Source organism: Volvox carteri, assembly GCF_000143455.1.
Source record: "Volvox carteri f. nagariensis unplaced genomic scaffold VOLCAscaffold_29, whole genome shotgun sequence".
In the NCBI taxonomy this organism is placed as follows: domain Eukaryota; kingdom Viridiplantae; phylum Chlorophyta; class Chlorophyceae; order Chlamydomonadales; family Volvocaceae; genus Volvox; species Volvox carteri.
Window position 1 is genome coordinate 88,487 of NW_003307572.1, and position 15,101 is coordinate 103,587.

General features: G+C 57.9%; 1 protein-coding gene across 1 annotated transcript in view; it reads left to right on the forward strand.

Moving 5' to 3' along the window:
- The window catches only part of VOLCADRAFT_92957 (uncharacterized protein), a gene marked incomplete at both ends in the record, with an annotated part of 22,402 nt that overhangs the window by 4,452 nt on the left and 2,849 nt on the right, over positions 1 to 15,101 (forward strand). Inside the window, 26 exons of the mRNA XM_002952274.1 lie at positions 415 to 527; positions 871 to 976; positions 1,438 to 1,609; positions 2,017 to 2,123; positions 3,144 to 3,218; positions 3,437 to 3,563; positions 3,961 to 4,076; positions 4,461 to 4,578; positions 5,091 to 5,216; positions 5,340 to 5,431; positions 5,821 to 5,865; positions 6,589 to 6,708; positions 7,200 to 7,328; positions 7,978 to 8,072; positions 8,848 to 8,983; positions 9,332 to 9,433; positions 9,992 to 10,119; positions 10,565 to 10,739; positions 11,133 to 11,510; positions 11,935 to 11,996; positions 12,249 to 12,540; positions 12,856 to 12,945; positions 13,802 to 14,056; positions 14,359 to 14,506; positions 14,609 to 14,744; positions 14,950 to 15,034. Coding sequence (XP_002952320.1) covers positions 415 to 527; positions 871 to 976; positions 1,438 to 1,609; positions 2,017 to 2,123; positions 3,144 to 3,218; positions 3,437 to 3,563; positions 3,961 to 4,076; positions 4,461 to 4,578; positions 5,091 to 5,216; positions 5,340 to 5,431; positions 5,821 to 5,865; positions 6,589 to 6,708; positions 7,200 to 7,328; positions 7,978 to 8,072; positions 8,848 to 8,983; positions 9,332 to 9,433; positions 9,992 to 10,119; positions 10,565 to 10,739; positions 11,133 to 11,510; positions 11,935 to 11,996; positions 12,249 to 12,540; positions 12,856 to 12,945; positions 13,802 to 14,056; positions 14,359 to 14,506; positions 14,609 to 14,744; positions 14,950 to 15,034 — 3,528 coding nt within the window. The remainder of the gene's footprint in view (positions 1 to 414; positions 528 to 870; positions 977 to 1,437; positions 1,610 to 2,016; positions 2,124 to 3,143; positions 3,219 to 3,436; positions 3,564 to 3,960; positions 4,077 to 4,460; positions 4,579 to 5,090; positions 5,217 to 5,339; positions 5,432 to 5,820; positions 5,866 to 6,588; positions 6,709 to 7,199; positions 7,329 to 7,977; positions 8,073 to 8,847; positions 8,984 to 9,331; positions 9,434 to 9,991; positions 10,120 to 10,564; positions 10,740 to 11,132; positions 11,511 to 11,934; positions 11,997 to 12,248; positions 12,541 to 12,855; positions 12,946 to 13,801; positions 14,057 to 14,358; positions 14,507 to 14,608; positions 14,745 to 14,949; positions 15,035 to 15,101) is intronic.

Here is a 15,101-nt window from a genome sequence, read left to right on the forward strand (position 1 = left end):
CGTGGATGTGGGTAATAACGTCCTGGTGGACAGCAACGGCATGCAGGTACGTGTGCGTATTCATTCCTCATTTTTTATTGTGTTGTATTATGTGTGTGTGCGTGTGTATGTCAGCATGTACGGAAGGTCGGGGTTACACGAGTAGAGGGATGGCGGGCGGTGAATCGCGCTGTCCTCCCTATTTCATCCCCTTCCCCGGTGGACATGACCCTACGGCGCATGGTCCCACCCTCCCTCTCCCACCTACCTCACAAGGCCCCGCTCCCCGACCCCGTTCCCGCAATCACCCCCATCCCCCGGACTGTCCGTGTCTATCTCTGGTGTCTGTTTCATTCGGCAGTGGTCGTCTTACCCTGGTCTCCTATTATCCCCATTTCCCGCGCGCCTCACGTTTTTTCCTGTACCGTCGTGCAGTACTTCTCCAGCACGCAGCACCGCAAGTTGCGGTACTACCTGGCCCTGGTCCAGGACATGGTGGATAGCTTTGGCCACGGAACGCACGTATCGGGGACATTGGTCGGGAGCAGGTGAAAGGGGGGAGGGCCGGTGGCGGTGGTGGGGGGGAGCCGGGCGGCGGCGGGCCAGCAGGGGAGAGGTGTGCGTAGAGGTGTATGGGGGAATGGGACTTGGGCGGGGTTAGGAAAGGGCATTTCATAACCCCGCCCGTGCCCACAACTTGGTGAAAACGTTGTGTTCTTGAGGTGAGGGGGCACTTGGTAGAGAGTGCGGCGGAAGAAGGGGATGAAGCAATGTGTGTGTGTGTATGAAGGGGGGGAAGGAGGGGAAGAGGGGAGGGGTCAATCAATATCGACCGTGTCATCAATCGTCTGCTGAACCGTACTATGGCACTATGGCCCCAATGTACGACAGGTACGACAGAGCGAGCCCTACAGATGAGCCGCTGGCAATGGGGACGGGCCAGGCTCCCTCCGCCAAGATCGCATTCCTGGACCTGAGCAGGGGCAACTCGGACGGGGTGAGGCGGGGCGGGAGGGGGAGGGGGATGTTGGGCAGTGAAGAACTTATATGTATTTGTGTATGTGTATGTGTGTATTTGATACCCAGGGCGTTGCCAAAAATATGTTAAGCGTGTCTGTCCGTGTGTATCTATATGCATACATATGTGCACGTATGTATGTCCATAACAGCCGGCGTTGGAATGGCGCATGCGTCGTCCTGTCCATACTTACAGCATGATTCTGAATTCCTACGTATGTGTACCCCTCAATGCGAGTAAGTGGGATTTCCCCGGCGAGCTTCCCTAGTGGATGGAAAGAGGAGCAGGGCAGGGCAGGCCGGGCCCTCCTCGACCCCCTCCTCCCCCCCCAACCCCTCAGTTCTGGTACACTCTTTCCTTGGCAGCAGCTTCACTCGTTCGTGGTTCGTCTCTTTCCCTCCCCCTCACCCCAAACCCACCGTGTACTGCGCGCACGGCAGGTGTGGACCCCCGGCGACCTGTACCGCTCGTACTTCAATTTGACGTACCGCATGGGTGCACGCGTCCACAGCGACTCCTGGGGCTCCGAGTTGACGGCGTACGACAGCATGTCGGCCTCCCTGGACAGATTCACCTTCACGAACCAGGACTTCGTGTCCGTGTTCGCAGCCGGTAGGGGGTGTTGAGGTGTCCTCCATATGCAAGGAAGTCACGAATGAACTGGTATTGGTGGGGGAGGGGTAAATAGGGTCCCCTGGGTGGGTGTTTGTGGCATTGTGTATAGGAGGGGGGGGATCGGCGCGCATCCATGTGACCGCCGCGCACCGCATCCGGCCACTTTTTCAGTGGTAATGAAAATGTTCCATGTATAATTGCGTGATTATGCCTTCGTGCGCGCATGCGTCTTTTCGCGTCAGGTCCTGCTCGCCTTGGACTCTGATCCCCACCTCAGTCGGCAACGCAACCCGCACTATATGTATGTACGTATGTATGTGCATGTGTATCTGTGTTGTGTTGTTCACCTGACGTGTGTGTTTGTCCCCGCGGTATGTATGTGTATGTGTGTGTGTCCTGATCAGGCAACTATGGCGACAAGAGTGCCAGCTCGGCCAGGGGCACCGTCACCTCACCCGCAGTGGCCAAGAACTGCATCGCCGTGGGGGCCACCCTGTCCACGGTCCCAGTGGTGCGGGGGGGAGGGGAGGGGAGAGGGAAAGAAGCCGAAGTGGGGAAGACAAACCGCGAACGAGAGAAGCTGATGCCAAGAAAGGGAGTCGAGGGATGGGGGGAGCTCTTGACAGCAGGGAGGCGAGGGGGCGGGCCGAACGAAACATGCCGCCGACTCAGGCTTGAGACGGCGGAGGCGGCCTTGTGTGTGTGTGTGTGTGTGTGTGTGTGTGTGTGTGTGTGTGTGTGTGTGTGTGTGTGTGTGTGTGTGTGTGTGTGTGTGTGTGTGTGTGTGTGTGTGTGTGTGTGTGTGTGTGTGTGTGTGTGTGTGTGTGTGTGTGTGTGTGTGTGTGTGTGTGTGTGTGTGTGTGTGTGTGTGTGTGTGTGTGCAAACATACAAGCCGGATGAAGTGCTGTTGAGGAGCAGGTTGTGATGGTGCTGGAGGCGTAGGAAGTAGTCGGCATAGTCTACGTGGTTTGCTGTTTGCTGCGGGAGAGAAGCCAGGCGGCCCAGCCGGTCAAAAAACAGTGTGTCACATCTAGTTGTACGTCGGATACTGTGTTGTAGCCGTATTCAGTATCCTAACCCCAGCATTAAAATGACAAGAAACCAATAATGCATTAGATAAATAATAAAGAATTAAAATAAATAATAAAGCATAAATAGCATTAAATAATTAATGAAGCATAAAAATGGCAAGAAACCAATAATGCAGAAAAATAATGCAGAAAAAATAAAAAAAGGATTTAATTTTTGGCGAGGAGGGAAGGGAAGTTGCATTAGACGGGGGAAATAAACTAAATTTGAATTTGAAAGGGAAATTGGAGCAGGATGCGGTGCACGCAAGGGAGCCCCCTCCTTTCCCACCGGATACCCAGAAATCCCGCACCCCGGTTGTTTTCCCCCCCCTCCCCCGGTGTTGTTCCCCCCTTTCCCCAAGCAGTTTGCAACTTGGGACGTCCGACAGCTGCTTTCCCGTCTTGGCTTGGCATTTACTACCCCTACCCCGCCTCCCTCCCTCCTCCCCTTCCCTCTCAGAGCGGCGCCATACGGCCCAACTGGTTTTCCTCAGTCACCAACATGACGGCCAACCTAGACCTGGCGGGAGGCCAGGTGGGAGAGAGGGGAGAGGCGAATGGCTGTCGTTTTCATGCCCCCGTACTTCCCGTCGGCTTCCTGGCTTTGCATGACTTGCTTGGGTCCTGGTATCTGTTGCAGACTCTCGTTGCAGACTTTCTCCCACTCGCCCTCCCCCTCCAACCTCGCCGCGGCTTTTGCTGCTGCCTTTCCGCGTGCCCCCTCCATTTTCCCCCTCCATCCTCACCCCCCAGCGCTTCACCCGGTCTGTTCGGGTGCTGAAGGCCACCTTTGGTGTGGATCTGGAGGCGGCAGGACTGAGCAACTCACAGATGGCAGTGGCAAGTCCTGAGACCGCGTGCACAACACTGGCGAACGCGGGTGAGAGGGGGTGGTTTAGCATGCATGTCGCATAGGGGGAAGGTGAAGATGCGACTGCCCGCACTGGGCGCCGTACAAGTCCGACGTCCTGAGCTGCAACAGCGTCCCTTTTATCTGTCGCGCTGCTCTAGTCACTGCTACTGCCGTAGCTGCGGCTGCTGCTGCCGCTGCCGCCTGCGTGTTGCCTGTTGCTGAGGACACTTGACAGTGCTGCTCCTCACCCTGCTGATGGTGCTGGTGAAGCTGTCTGCCAGTGTACGCCGCGTACACTTTTATGCTGACCCCTGCGTCTCCTCCCCCCTCCCATGCCCCCCCTCTCCCACTCGCTCGTGGTTTGTCTTTTCCCCCTCCCCCCCCTCCTCGGCCGGCTGGCTCTGTCGCTGGCTTGAAAACTCAGGCGCCGCGTCGGGCAAGGTGTTGCTGGTGCAGCGGGGCGGCTGCTACTTCACGGACAAAGCCCGGTTTGCTGCAGCGGCGGGCGCAAAGGCCATCATTGTATACAACAACGTCAAGGTGCGAGCGAACCCGCACATGCTACTTAGTCAGGGGGAGCAGAGGGAAAAAACCCGGGGGAATGGGGGAATTGGGTCCCTCGGGGTTTGGCATAAACGGAAAAAGGCGGTGCGGGGAAACTCGTGATAAGTTGCGGTGAACGTGTTTCACAACGGTGAGATCTTGGGGAGACCAGAGACCGGACATACATACAAATGTCACGCGAACAACTGATCATCGCCGCCCCGGCAAGATCGATCGCATCAGCGTGTTTGAAACTTCTAAGGGACGATTGTCCTTATTCCCTGTCCCGTCCTGCATCGTGTCGCGCCGCGCCACACCGCGCCGTGCCGTGTCCCCTCCCCCACCCCACCCCCTCGCCCTCCCGTACTCCGCTCCCCTCAGGATAGCGGTTACTTCTCTATGAGTCCGCCTTCCGACTACGTGCCTGGCAGCATCAGTGTGGCTGCGGGCTCGGTGCCCCTGTCCACGGGCCTGTGGCTCAAGACTTCCGTGGCTGCAGGTGTGTGTGTGTGTGTGTGTGGTGGGGGTCGGTGAGGTTGGGGGAGAGGGAGAGGGTTGCCGCTGGGTATTGCTGACTGGCTGGTTATTAGGCGGTAGTGGACTGCAGTGGGTGCGGGGTGGTAAGGAAGGCCGAGACGACCCGGTGGCATGTCCTTAGCCCTGAGTGGCGGTATGTTGTTGTGCCGTGCTGTGCGGTGCTGCGGCTCTCTTTGGGAAGCAGGGGGTTCATCCCCTTTAGGGGAACGAAAATTCATCCCCTTTCGGGGAACTAAAGTTCCCGGGTTCGAGGCCTGGGGCATTCCTGGAGGAACGTGATATGCCGATGCGTGGGCCTTGGGAGGGATAGCAGCTAGAGGAGGAAGCATTTCAAGCCGGCTTATTACCTTCGGTGCATGAGACGAAGAAGGAAACGCCGACCGCCCTCCGGCCGCTTCATCTTTTCCCCGCACCGTTGTCCTTTCCCCCCTTTCCCCCCTCATTATCCCCCCGCCCTTTTTTACATCCCCGCAGGCACTGTGTCCCTGTTCTTCTCCAAGGTGCCCCAGACGGACTACCCGTCCTATGAGGATGTGGCGCCGTACAGCTCGGTGGGACCCACCACGGATGGGCGGATAAAGCCGGATATCGTGGCGCCAGGTGGGGGGTAGGGGGTCGGCGTGGGCTACGTGAAAATGTAAAAAAGTAATATATAAGCCACTGCTTACTGACGTCCCGCTGCCGCTGCCTCCGGATCCGTCCGTCCGTCCGTCCTCGCTCCAGGTACGCTGTGGTCGGCTAATTCAAATCGGACCAGCCCCGTCTTTGGCAGGAGCCCGTCCTGCGATTCCAGTGTCGCCCTGACTAGCATGTCGGTGAGCAGACGGGGGACGGAGGGGGAGAGGAAGGGGGGAGGGAAGGAGGAAGGCAAGAGCCCGGGTGGTAGGAGCGCGGAATTACGAGCTGTCCTGAGCAAATCCAGATCCAGATCCAGGAAAAGGGGGAGCGAGAGGCCCGACTGAGTGGAATTAACCAGCCTGACGTCACTGCTGTGATTGCCATGCAGCCAGCCGGGATACAGTCGGCGTGAGTGGATTGTCCGGGTGCGGTTTCGGGGCGATTGTACGGCTGTTGCTTTGTCGTCCTCTCTCCATTATCTCAACAATATTTTCATGACCGCCGTCCTGTTTGCTGCGGCCCCCCTTCCGTCAAAACCCTTCTGCCGCGGTTTCCCCCCTCCCCCATACACACAAACCTGCTGCAGGGAACCTCAATGGCAACACCGGTAGTGGCCGGGTCCGCCTTGTTGGTACGCATGTCAGCATGTGTGTCTGTATGTGTGTATGAACGTCGTCTTTAATAACTGAGGCATGGTACATTGTGTACGCATGTATGTATCTGAGGTGGCCGTTGGTCTTCTTGTCTGTGGCGTGCTGAGTCAGGAAACTCCCCCTCCCCCTGCCTCACTACCACAGTTTCCTCCGTTTCTTGTGTACTGGTAACTCCTCTCAAAGCTGTGTGACAGCGCTGTGTGAGGCAACCACACAGCACACCACACCACACCACACACCAGACCACACACCACACAGCACACGACACACCACACCACACACCACACCACACACCACACCACACACCACACCACACCACACACCACACCACACCACACCACACACCACACCACACACCACACCACACACCACACCACACCACATACTACACACCACACCACACACCACCACACACACTACACACCACACCACACTACACACCACACACCACACACCACACACCACACCACACCACACACACCACACCACACCACACCACACCACATACCGCACACCACACCACACACCACACCACACCACACACTACACACCACACACTAACACACCACACGCTACACACCACACCACACCAACACACCAACACACCACACCACACACCACACCACACACCACACCAACACACCAACACACCATACCACACCACACACCACACCACACGCCCCTCGACCCATCGACTGCAGGTCCGTCAGTACTTCATGGAGGGCTTCTACCCGGACGGCGTGCGTAACCCCGCCAACTCATTCACCCCCAGTGGGCCCCTGATCAAGGCGGTGCTGCTGGGGGGTGCGGATCATCTGACGGTGTGTGTGTGTGTAGTGGTGGCAGTGCGGGTAGGGGGTGGGGGATACCGTGCACGTCGTAGCGCACACGCTACATCACATCAGTGGGCCCCTCTTTCGGAGGTCAGCATTCGCTTGCTTGCCTTTGCAGCCTCCGTCCTCCCTTGTCACACCCCTTTCCCATGTTCGCATTTCGTCCCGTTGGTCGCTGCCCCCGGGGTTGTAAATCCCCTCCCTGGTTAGGTGGTATTCATGTTCTGTCCCATATCGCTTCGGAGATACCGATATAGTTTGTGTGTAAAGGCCTGCGCAGCAAATACAGTTAATGCTAGGAGCGCACCACCTGTGGTTGCACTTGTCACACGTATCCCTTGCCATCTTTTCCGCCGCCTTCCCCTCTCCCTTCTCCCCCCCTGTTATTTTGCGATTATCTTGCTATTGTCTTATTTCCCCCTCCCTCCCTCCCCCTCCTCCCCCTCCTCCGCATCCCTGGGTTTCACCTCCTCCTGAAGGGAGTGGTTGCGGATACGGGCATGCCGCTGGAGGAGGGTCCCTCGTACCGCCAGGGCTTCGGTCGCCTCAGTCTGCTGCACTCCCTGCCGCTGGCCAGCAACCCCATTAGCCCGGGGTGGAGGCTGCAGGTGAGGGGGACAGTGGGCCAGGCGTCCGTGTGTTCATGTATGTATGCACGTACGTACGTATGTGTGTGTGTGCGAGAGGTTGGACGCGAGTGTGTACGTTGTATGCTATGCCAAGATTACGACGACGACGAGGATGATATTCTTGTGCGTGTTTTGGTAGAAACATCTCTGAAGTCGTTAAAGAAGCGTTATGGCGAGCAGTTGGAATGCATCATGTATGCAAAGTAAAGGGGGACCCGGCACATGCTTGCCTGTCTTGTTCCCTGTGCTGTGCTTATTGCAGGTCTTTCTGTCTGTCCGCTGCCCGCAAAAACGTTCCTCTCCTGTCTCCTGTCCACCTGTCGCAATACCCGTATGGTCCCTGCAGGGCCGTGGCCCCATAGACACAGTTGCTTTGGACGTCGGCAGTTGTTCCCCCTTCTGCATCACCATCACCATCATTATCATTATCATCATCATCATTATCATCATCATTATCATCACCATCACCATCATCACCATCATCACCATCATCATCATCATCACCATCATCATCATCATCATCATCATCATCATCATCATATGATTCCCCCTTCCCGCAGAACATCCTCACACTCGACACACAACATACACACACACGCACCCTCCGCGGCCCTCTCCCCCGCTGCAGGTGGTGGATGGCGAGGGCGCTTCCCTGGCTCAGAGCCAGCAGCACCAGTTCTGTGTATCCGCCACGGGGGGCCCCCTGAGAATCACCTTAGCGTGGTGGGTAGCGCACATATGTACATACATACATATGTATGAATGAATGTATACGTGTGTACACATGTACACGCAAGGCTTGGGGGGAATGGGTAGTAGCAGGAGGGGGGATGTGGGCACTGGGACTGTGACGAGAACACGGCTGGTGCAGCAAGAACGTAAACCCGCAGGTGTCCCGCGGATAGGATTCTGGAATGTTGTCGGTGGGGGGGGTGTAGAACCCCTGCCTGCACATAGTGCGGTGCTGGCAGGGGGGTGTATCTGTATCTGCCTGTGCATCGCCCCTGCTTTCCCCTGCTTCGTGTGTGCGTATGTGCCTGTGTGTGTGCGTGTGTGTGTGTTATACCTTGCGTTACTCCGCGAAGGTTTGTAGCTTTCCGCCCGTGATTGAGTGTCTCCCTAACGGTCTGGCGCTGATTGCATTTCAATCCTTGGGAACTCCTAATTAGTAGGAGAGATACTGTAACGCAACGCGATATGTAAGTAATAACAGATGTATTTATAATGTAAAATCAGGGGCTTTACGTTTTGAATTTGAAACTAAAGAGTTATGACAAACATTCCTAGATTTTTTTCGCGGGTGGGGTGAGATGGGGCCGTGAGAGCTCTCCCATTACCTGGTCCCCTTGTCCCCATCCGCCGCCCTTTCTGGATGCCTTCCCCTTCCCCCTTCCCTCCCTGGACGCCTCCGGGGGCCCCCACCACGACTCACCATACTACTCCTTTTCCCGCCGCCTTCCCCCCTGCATACGCTGCCGTACACACTCTGCCTCCCCAGGTACGACTACCCGGGCGACCTGTCGGCTGCTCGTGCCCTGGTAAACAACCTGGACCTGCAGGTCCGGGCCGCAGGTCGCGGACTGATGCTGGACTACGGGAACGGAGTGCAGGACAACGTCAACACGGTGGAGCAGGTGGGAGGGGGGGGGCAGCAGGAGATGGGGGAGAAAGGGGGAGAGCGGCGGGTGTGTGAATGGGCCTGGGAAAATAATGGGTAAAAGGAGGAGGGAAAATGTGAAAAAGCACATTTAAAACTCCATGTACAAACGGAGGTTTTGCAGGGTGTTGGAGCCTAGGGTTTTGGAGCCTAGGGTAATGCCAATGCTTTGCATGACCTGTTTACACGGAAGTCGGAGGGAGTGAAGGGGTTGCATGACCAGGCAACGTATCTGCACAAACGGGGCGCGTGAGGTGCGGGGAGGGGGTGGGGTTGTCTCTCTCGTTCAAACCCTATCCGACTCTTTTCCTCGTGTTTCGTACAGGTATGGTACGACGACTTGCCAGCGGGCGATGTGGCCATCACGGTCACGGCGGTCTCCATCTTCCAGAAGGCCGTCAAGCAGCCGTACGCACTTGTCGTACAGGTGGGTAACAACATCCAGATGGCCGCCCTGGAGCTTCTGGTGTGAGCGAGCGAGGGCTTCTTGTGTGGCCCCTGTGCGGCAAGTTAGTGTTTGCATGACGACATGGCTACCGCACAACCCCGCGACATTCTAGTTTTGGGTAGTTTGGATAATTTTGGGTGTCGCACTCTCTTTCACGTGGTGATGGTGGTGGTGGTGGTGGCCAGGGTGGGAACGGCTCACCTGCTGCTGTACTCGGGGCTGCAAACGCACCCCCCTTGTCGCCCCCTGGCGACCTGCTCGTGAAGTCCCCTTCCCGGGGGCCCCCCTCCCCAACACGGCTGTACTCGTTCGTGGTTCGTCTTTCCCCACCCACACATTCACCCGTACTCCCCAGCGCATCCTCTGGCCCCCTGCGCCGGTTTGTCCCCGTGAATCTAAACCGCTCTCCCCACCACTGCAACCGTCAACAAGCCGTTATAGCCCTCTATTCCTTTCCAAGCCTCTCTGCTGCTGCTGCTGCTGCTGCTGGCCCCAACCCTACTCCTATTCCAAACCCCGGTGGCCTCGCACTTGCAGGGCAAGTTCAGCGGCACCCTGCGCGCTCCCCGTAACAGCTCCGACTCCTCCACCGCCTTGAACACCTGCGCGGCCCAGATGGTTGTAATCTGGGACGAGCTGTCTTCAGCTCCCATCACCAACTCCAGGTGAGTTACGAGGCCGAGTGGCGGGGCAGTCCCGCACCTTGGCGAGGTGGCGGGTAGCGGCCTGGGGAGCAAGTGAGGAGGGGAGGGGGGCCCGGGGGGGGTGGGGAAGTGGGCCGACCTGGGGCTGCGTTACACGAATAGCAGCCAGGCCGGCGCTTGTCTGTGCACCGTGTAGAGGCAGCAGCAGGGGCAGGGGCAGCAGCAGGGGCAGGGGCAGGGGCCGCATCTCAGTTTGAACACAGTATTTTTGCATCGTCATCATCATCGTCATCATCATCGTCATCATCATCATCATCATCATCGTCATCACACGATTCCCCCCCCCCCACCAACACGGCCACATCTTGCCATGCATCATCGCCTTGTGTCCTGTCCGAATGCTCTCGGCATCCACCCATCCTCCGCCACTCCTAACTCCCTTCCCCTCTCTCTCCCGCTCGTTCAGGAACGTCACCTTTTTCTTCGGCACCCAGGACAACAACACCCCCCAGGCAGGTTTCCAGTGCCGGCTGGTTTCGGAGGCAGTAGCCAGCAATCAAACCGATCCGTACGCGAGCTGGGCTAGTTGCGTCACCTCCAGCAGCTACCTTAACTTGAAGGATGGGAAATATACGTTCCAGGTGGGGCAATGGTGGGGCGGTGGTGGGGCGGTGGTGGGGCGGTGGTGGGGTGTTGGTGGGGTGTTGGTGGGGCGGTGGTAGGGCGGTGGTGGGGCGGTGGTGCTAACGGATCACACCGCGGGTGTTGCGACTAAGGTAAGGAACGCCAGGATGAGGTCTCCTGTAAAGGAAAAACAAATTGTGGGCTGGTTGGTCAAGTCCCTTGGATTCCACACACACAAAAGGGCACCTGACCTACCCTAGCCGGACCTCACCCCTTTTTGTGTTGGGGATAATAGGTGATCCAGTACGCAATTTCCCTTCCCTACCGATACCCAGCATGCTCGCCCTTATCTCCTCGCTTCTCTCCCTCTCCCCCTTCCTCTTCCCCGTCCTCTCCCTCTTCCCCTTCAGGTCCGTGTTTACGGCGAGCAGGTGGGCGCCACCAGGTCCGTCCTCGTGGACACGACCCCCCCGGTAGTCAACCTCACATCCACCCTACCCGCCCGGGTGGGGAACCGAATCACCACCGCCTCAGACAACGCCACCTTCATTTTCGTCGCCGCAGACGCCGCCACGGCGGTCAACATCTCCTGTCGTGTAGAGTTTGAAAACGGGCCCAAGGGCGGCACGACGCCGCCGTTTCTGAGGTTTGGCCCGCGCACTGCCGTCGCCGCGGCCTCGGGAATCAGCGGCCGACCCGCGGGTCAGCTGGTTCCTGTGTGGCAAAACTTCCTGTGTGCCAGCCCGTTGGAGCTGATTGGCATGCTGTACGGTGACTACAGGCTGCTGGTACGGAAAGGGTAGTTTGACCAGTGCAGTGGACGTGTATGTATGTATGTATGTGTACATGTAGGCGTTTGTGCGGTTATAACTTGTGCATCTCTCTGTTTGCCCCCCTGGTGTGGAACGTATTCACGACCATGCGTGTTTCCCCTTTCGTCTGAAGGGAGCGTTGCGTGCGTGGTCAAAACACATAGCCATGGCGGTGGTGTGAAGGGAACAAACATGCACATGCGCATGTGTGTGTGTGTGTTTTGTTTGGTCGGGCGAACGTCTGCCTGCAGACCTATTGACTGGACCTCTTTGCACTCGGCCCACCACCATCGTCACCATCACCATCATGTTCAGTTCGTGGCACGGCTCCCTCCTGACGCTTCCCCCCCTCCCCACCCCAACCCCTCCCTCGGGCCCCCCTCCTGTACTCCTCCTGGAGGTATCCGCGGTGGATGCGGCGGGCAACCGGTTTGATGCGGATCCGGTGTCCTGGAGCATCCGGTGAGGGGCTCATGCACGGGAGTGGGGTCTAGGGGGGTCTAGGGGGCCTAGGGGTAGCGGGGCTGGGCCGGGGAGGAGATTATTACTGGTGCAATACAGGACGGGGGAAGGGGAGAAGCAGCAGGAGGGGTTGCGAAGTGGGTAACCCGTAATGAGCAGCAAATGGAGGAAACGAGCGAGAGAGCACGACATCCCGCACAGGTGTACGTGTTGTATATGTATATATATGTATATATGTATGTATGCGTGCAGGTACAGCTCCAACACCACGTATGCGCGTGTTGTCAGCGGCCCCCTGGGACTGGTGCCGGCCCGGGATCTGCAGTACAAGGTTCTTGGGTTCAATGGCGCAGCCGCAGCTACCACCCCACCCGAGTTGTTGGGGTTGCTGGGGGCGTACGAATACACACAGGCGTTACAGCCCCCGGCTACCGCCGCATCCACCAGGAGCATCAGCGGCAGTAGCAGTGGCAGTAGTGGTTGGACGCTCCGTAGCATTAGCGAGGGGGCCACTTGGCAGCCTCTGAGCGGGGGGAATGTGACGGTGAGTGGGCTGGGTGGGTGGTTAGTGCGGGGGGGTTTGCCTGGGGTGGGGGAGATGGGGGCCATATGCCCTCTGTGAGGTACGAAGTCTGTGCCCTCGCCCATGTTGGGCCCTACACGCCGTCCAACTCCCCCTTCTTACAGTTCCTTCCTTCCTTCCTTCCCTGCGTGGACTAGGCTGACTGGAATGAGAGGGATGTCGCACTATGGCTGCAGCTGCTGATACTCCTCAGCGCATTACGCTTACACAGTGCCCTCCCCCCCCTCCCCTCCCTTGTGGTTCGGCTTCCCTCCCCTCCCCCTCCCCTCCCCTTAGGTGTCCAACCTGACTGACGGCAGCTACCTGGTACTGGTGCGGCCCTCGAGGAGCTCCGACCCCATCACCTGGGGAGTGGCGGCAGTGCAGGTGAGGGGGAAGGGGGGCGGGTCAGATGGCCAAGGGGGGTGGGACCGAGGTAATTTTGGTGGTAGTGGTGGTGGGAGGGAGGTGTTGCTGCTTGGCAGAGGGCAGAGCGGGTGAGGGGGGCCCCGACGGGAAACGGCCGCCCAATCCCCGGAAGGTATGAATGAGCGGGAGCAGCGCCCGTTGACTGAACCCGACACGACCGGGTCATCACCTCACGTCGTCCTGCAGTGAGCTGCTTTCCTGCAGCAGTGAGGTGTGCGAGGTCGGGGGAAGAGGGATAACAGGTGATGGGGTTTGCAAGCAGCAGGTGGCCAACGGCCGACCGGTTAAAGGGGGGGGAGGGGGGAAGGGGGAGCCTAAAAGGTGGTGGGTCTGACGGGCAGACCCGAATGCGAATATGTCCCAGCTTTCGTAACCCCCGTTGCTCTATGCTTGCTCCATCCACCTTGAAGCTCAATCCATCCTGGATTGGGCTAATTCACGGCCTTGATACAACAACTGCTGTCAATTTAAACAGTTCCTGTAAACTATGCAATAATATTTTAAAAGAAATTCCCAAAGATGCAATAGTTTTGCTTGGTGGCAAGCGTGTCTTTTTTCCGTGTTCGTGTGCTTCAACATATAACAAAGTGCTTCAACATATAACAAAGTGCTTCAACATATAACAAAGTGCTTCAACATATAACAAAGTGCTTCAACATATAACAAAGTGCTTCAACATATAACTGGATAAAACCCTTCAACGCCGTACGAAAGACTAAAAACCCTGAAATCCTCCTCCGCCCTTTCCCCTCTCTTTCCCCTTTCTGTTACCCTTTTCCCCCCCCCTCTTAACCCCCTCCCCCCGCGTCCGCAGGTGGACACCACCCCGCCCTCGGTGGTTATCACCCGCAAACCCAACGCCTATCAGAGCGACTCGCAGGTGACCATCAAGTTCGCGGGTGACGGCACGGACGACGACACGCGCGCGTTCTTCTGCCGCTGGATGGGCACTCGGCTCACGGAGTCAGAACCCGACCCTAACACACCGGAGACTGTTGTGCCGTACTCGCCGTGTCGTGACAGTGTCACCTTCAACGTCACGGAAGGTCACTGGCTCTTCCAGGTTAAGGTGCGTGCCTATGTGTGCATGTGTATGTATGTATGTGTGTGTTCTTATTATGTCAGCCACGATACGAGAACATGCGTGTGTGTGTATGGCATCTGTGCATTTTACTTCCCCCAAGAAAACGACAGAAAATGCCGCAACCAACCAACCAACCAACCAGGCTTACTCGCCATTCTGCGTCCGAATTGCCGAATCACTGCCCCCCCTCTTTAAAGTCCACCCGCACCAGCACGCGTTTCCAAACCCAACCCTTCGCTTCCTGCCCCTCCTTGGCCCCCCTCCCCCGGCGCCCGCCGGTCCTCCAGGGCCAGGACGCGGCGGGCAATATCGGGGCGCCCGCCTCAGCGAGCTTTGTGACGGACCTGCAGCCTCCCAGCATCCTCACCACCCTTCCGTACTTTGTCAACAACCCCTACGTGGAGTGGAACTACACACTCAGCGACACTGGCACAGGTATAGGAGGGGGCAGGAGGGGGGGGGGGGAAAGCAGGGGGACCTCCTCTTCTTGACCTCCTCTTAAACCCCTCCTTAATGACCTCTCGACCGCCTTTGCAGGAGTGGCCAACTACTCGTGCTCCTTCCGCTACCTGAAGTTGAACAACGGTGCTGCTCCTCTGGACAGCAACGCCACCTTCCCGACCACCACAGACAAGATGGACTGGCGGTCGCCCTGCCCGCCGCCTCCCATCAGGTGCGCATGCGTGTGTGTGTGTGTGTGTGTGTGTGTGTGTGTTTAGGTCCTCGCCCACATAAAACCATTTCGAACCGATTGTGGCGTCATTCGTTCGTTCATTCGTTCATTCGTTCGTTCGTTCGTTTGTTCGTTCATTCGTTCGTTCAAACAGCTTGTCATGCATTGTCCGGCCCCCGGCCCCCCGGTGTGCGTCCCTCCGCAGGTACGCGCTGAGGGAGGGGCAGTACCTGTGGTCCCTCGAGGCCACTGACGGCGCGGGGCTCAAATCCTCCCTGGACATCAACCTGGTGGCGGACTACACGAAGCCCTTCAGCAAGATCACTTCCGTCTACCGGAGGCCGCTACCGGCCAAGG